At 35.8% G+C, this 4,746-nt stretch overlaps 1 protein-coding gene across 1 annotated transcript in view; it reads right to left on the bottom strand.

Moving 5' to 3' along the window:
• The window catches only part of ERICH1 (glutamate-rich 1), a gene marked incomplete at its 5' end in the record, with an annotated part of 7,815 nt that extends 3,306 nt beyond the window's left edge, over positions 1-4,509 (bottom strand). Inside the window, 2 exons of the mRNA XM_010136406.1 lie at positions 1,414-1,608; positions 4,123-4,509. Coding sequence (XP_010134708.1) covers positions 1,414-1,608; positions 4,123-4,509 — 582 coding nt within the window. The remainder of the gene's footprint in view (positions 1-1,413; positions 1,609-4,122) is intronic.
• Positions 4,510-4,746: the final 237 nt, after the last annotated feature.

Below are 4,746 nucleotides of genomic sequence, written 5' to 3'. Positions count from 1 at the left end.
TCCTGCTGAGTCCTACTTAGTTTGCAAATGTGTATTACACCCAATGAGGCTATTTGATCATAATTAAGATCACAGAATCTAGGTTTGAAATTAGTTATTGAACGCAGAGAAGGATTCTGTTCCATGTATACGTGGATACTTTAAATCTAAGAGAACCTTATGGGCTGTCATATTCTGTGTACACTTTAAAGAATACATACGTACTTCTGTAAGAGTGTCCTTTTCAAATTGTACCAGCTGTTAACTCCACAGGCAGGAATTCTCTGTTTTTACAACACACAGCATGCAGTAGGCTCCAGCCTTGACAGAGATCTTTAACCACTATGATGCTGTGAATTATTTAATGATGTTACAAGCTATAGTCTCTTCTTTGAATGCTATTGCTAAGCCTTTGATGGCTATGATCTTACTTGCTTTGTTACTGCACCACTACCAGCTCAGTTGTCACCCTTCAAAAGACATAGAGCACTAACTAAAATGGTTGAGATTTTCTAGTGCCATAGCAAAGTGCTCTCAACTCTGATGAAATTCTTTGGGAGGCAAGAAAATTCAGTATGTCTTGTAGATTTGGCTGACGCTGCAACAAACATACTAATGACAAGTAACAGTGACTGATTAAGGGAAGACTGCTTGAAAAATGAATTTTTGTACCTTCAGTGGCCTACATGCTTGATGCCACATTTGCTTAAGGAATTATTAACTGTCCAAGAAGAGATTTTACTAAAAATACAGGTGTTATAATAGAGAACAAAAAGAGCATGAATGATACCAGACTTGTGCCTAAGGGATGAAAAATTACTATCATAATTTTTCTTTTTACTAATTAGTTTATAATATCATTTATTATAAAGACTGACTTTGTGTTTTTACATAGTCAACATTATTTTTCAGAAACTTAAACCAGATGTTTGTATTTAAACAAGAACAAAGCTGTAAATCAAACTTTGGCATTCAAAATTTACGTGTTAAAGAAGCCACACAGGTGACCAATAAAAAATGAAATAATGGGGCTTACTGATTCTTAATCCTTAACTGGATGAGTGAAATCTTCAAGATAAACAAGTTAATTCCTGTGATTTAAAAAGTCTATAAAGAGAATGTATTAAAAATATGCTTTAAACATGATTAAATCCTAAAACAGTTAAGATCTTAAAAATACTGTTTTTACAAATCACCTTTTACCTTACAGTTGCTGCAAAGTATGAAAAGTTTCTGTATTGATTGTAACCAAACAAGAATCAGGGGAAATCACTATATTTTTTTGTGGGAATTTTGCTTTCAAATCTTGTATAAGCATACATTTAGCACTATATAATTATATATGGCTTCCTCATAAAAATTCCCTGTGACAAATCTGGATTTTAATCCACACAAAAGGAACATCAGTGAATGAACTGAGTGAATGGTACCTACCAGGAGGCATCAGGGATTGTTCCTGGAATTGTTTCAAAGCATCCTTTAATCTCTCAATATCCTGTAGCAATACAAGGGATTTCAGCTGATGCAGAAGAGTCACATCTGAGGAAGAGATGGTGCGAGATTCAAGATACTGTAAAAGCTCTTGGGCAGTTGCTGGATTTACAGCAGAATCCATGCCTGCTGATTTATCTGGAAAAACAATTGGAAAATCACATTAAAAATACTCAGCGAGTGCATGGAATTTTCCTAATTATACTTTATTTTCAAAGACAGCATCTTCCTTTTTAGTTCAACTTACATCCAAATATCAAGTACTTGTTCCTTCCATTTTTCGTTAAATATTAAAACAATGGTAAGAGGATAAAGAATCAAATTCAAGAATTAAGAAGGGCAATAGGACTCATAGTGACGGGAATGCAAGAGGAATCTAAATTTTCAGTAGTAACACAGAAAGAAGGTGTGATGAAGAAACCGTACTGTGGCTAAAGCACTGTGTTTTTGCTTCCTTCATACTACGTATTTTTACATACTATGTAAAAATATATACTTTATATTTACATACATACATATATATACACATTACCTATATACATACAGTATATTTACGTACACTATGTAAAAATACACACACATGTGGAGACAGGGAATAACTCTGTGGAACTTCTGCAAAGCACTTCTGGAGGCTTCCAATTATCTTGTACTTTTACATTTTTATTTAAAAAGCAGGCTTTACAGCGTGCAAGCCAGCAGAGGACATACAGTGTTTCTACAGCAGTAAAGCACAAATTCATTCTTCCATTCCAGTAACAATGTCTAGCTGGTCCCTTTAACAAGAGTCTTTATTCTTCTGGTATTTTTTCCAGCAAGCCAACTGAGAACAGATTTTTCCCGATTTGGCTTTCTGACATAAGTACAAGAAGTATAATCCAATGTGACCATTTGAAAATGCTGCTAAAAGCAATGGCTTCCAATTTTATCTATTTAAATACGGAGTGTTAAAGTCACTCAACTAAAAGGCAAACAGCATAATGTCAGATCCATATATAAACTGGGATTTGCCTAACTAAGAACGTTAGTCCCACTCTAACTTATGGATGTGACATCTTATCTGCAGATGAACTTTTTTTTACCTGAGAATCTCTTTCTCTGGATTCCAAGGTCCTCGCTGGCTCAACCCTCCGATCTGCAGGTCTGTCAGCAAGGCCAATCAGTCTGTCAACCACTGCTAAGACCTCAACTTGACTTCCAGGAAAGCTGGAAGCTCAACAGTTTTTCATAAAACTCAACATGTATCACAGCTGTGGACAACTGACCAGGGTTCTGTTCTGGATCACGTATTAACAACAGAACTGTGAACTGAATTTGCAGTCTTGCTCAGTTGCTCTGGAGTTCCAGTACAGCAAATGTGTGTAGTTTAGGTTATGTTTACTCAGCCATACTGAAGCAGAAAAGTTCTTACTTTTGGTGCTAGAAATACATTAGCCAGAAAGCAGGATAGATTTCCAATGCCAGGCTTAGTATGAAGACCTGACACAGCGGAAAAATGTCAACAGTAAGCAAAGAAAACTCTACGTATAAATCTTGAGAAAAAAATTAACATGAAATCCCTGATGTAATCTTAACAGGGTTTTTAAAGTAATTCTGTAGTCTGAAGATGAATTTTATGGGAATAGTAGCTGACAGCTCTGACTTAAGATGGACTCATACAGGTAGGTAAGCTGTTTAACATTCTTCATTCAGCTCCACAAAGACAGTCAAGGCCATGCACTTTGAAAAATTTTTCACTTTTTTGCAGTTTTACAAGACAATTATAATTTTAAAGCCGTGTTCTGAGCTGAGCAACTGAAGAACACACCATCTTGCCCTTAAGAAAACATATTTAATTCTAGATGATACCAACATAATCTGTATGTACAAATAAGTACTATAGTAACTGCCACTAAAACTTTTATTATCTCTGAAAGGCATTTATAACATAAGCAGTTTTTCAGGAAGGCAATGGAAGAAACCTACAGTAAGAATTTCTCTGACTTTAGTAGCCAGATGAACATTCAATAGACCATTAGGGATAACATCCAAACAAACCTTTTTAAAGTGCTATGGATTGTGCATTGAGCATCAGCTCAAAACATCTTGTTCAAAAGTGCTTTATGCCAATACACTTTCCCAGTGCCAACAATCTTCCTCTTTTCTCTTGCATGCTGTCTGTCTAGATTTCCTTATACTCGACAAATATATCTCCTCCTGGGAAGGACAACCTTCTGAAGAGTAGCTTCATTCTGAGATAGTAGGCATGAAAGTAGTTTAAGATAGCAATTATTGCTCTCATTTGAAGCTCTCTAAAATAAAGGAATCCTTCTGGACGTTTGCTTACAGAGGAAACAAGAATTTGGTCCGTTTTAACCACCACATTCACCCCAGTGCATTGGAATGTTTTTTAAAAATGCAAGGAATATTATGCATGTTTTCAAAGACAGAGAAACAAATCGGTTATGACTAGAGTGTTTTATGTTGTTGTGGATTCTTACATATTCATATACACACCAGAAAATGGGACAAATACTAAGAACTCAGAAGTCTTACTGAGTTCAAAAGAGGCACTTCTCTAGTAGATTTGGCATCCGTCTTACAGCAACAAGGCCACATCTATTTTCCCTTACATGGTAGTACTCATGAAAAGAAAGGAGGAAGAGTGGTACATACTGTCAGCAAAATAAATTTGTTGTGTTGCCTGCAGGAAGTCCAGAATGCTCTCAGCCTTTTCATCTATGTCTTTTAAGCCTGCTGCTTCTCCTCTGTTGTTTTTGTCAGGCTGATATGTAAAATCCACACCAGTGGTTTTTGTTACCAAGCCAGCTGCTTTCATTTTTTCTTTATGTCGCTTCTTTTTCATTTTCCTCTTTTTGTTTTTGCTTATTTTTGGACTGTCTATTTGCTGCAGCTGTAAATTATCTTGAACAAGAGTCTCTTGCATTCCAGATTCCATTTGTTCTTCATGTAAATTATCAGAGTTTTGCAAACTGCTTTTTTGTTTCTTCCTTCGAATGCGCTTTCTCTTGGTTTGTCCTTGATGTTCCTCCTCTGCAGATTCTAAAGAGAAATGATAGTTGTAAATATGAAGATCTGTAATAAGCATTTTAGAACTGCCTATAATGAAATATTACTCCCTTCAAATTCTGGTTTGTCTGAGTGGCTATACCCTTCCTTTTATGCTTAGAATGCCTTTCACCACTACAATGTCAAAGCCAACTTTTCTGAATGCATTGAGCAAGAAGACAAATTCTTTTCCTTTCTGCTTTCAGTAAAGACTCTGAGCTCCTTTGTGCT

Source organism: Buceros rhinoceros, unplaced genomic scaffold, assembly GCF_000710305.1.
Source record: "Buceros rhinoceros silvestris isolate BGI_N320 unplaced genomic scaffold, ASM71030v1 scaffold17795, whole genome shotgun sequence".
Taxonomy (NCBI): domain Eukaryota; kingdom Metazoa; phylum Chordata; class Aves; order Bucerotiformes; family Bucerotidae; genus Buceros; species Buceros rhinoceros.
The sequence above is the reverse complement of the archived record's forward strand: the minus strand, read 5'-3'. Positions and strand labels throughout refer to the sequence as shown.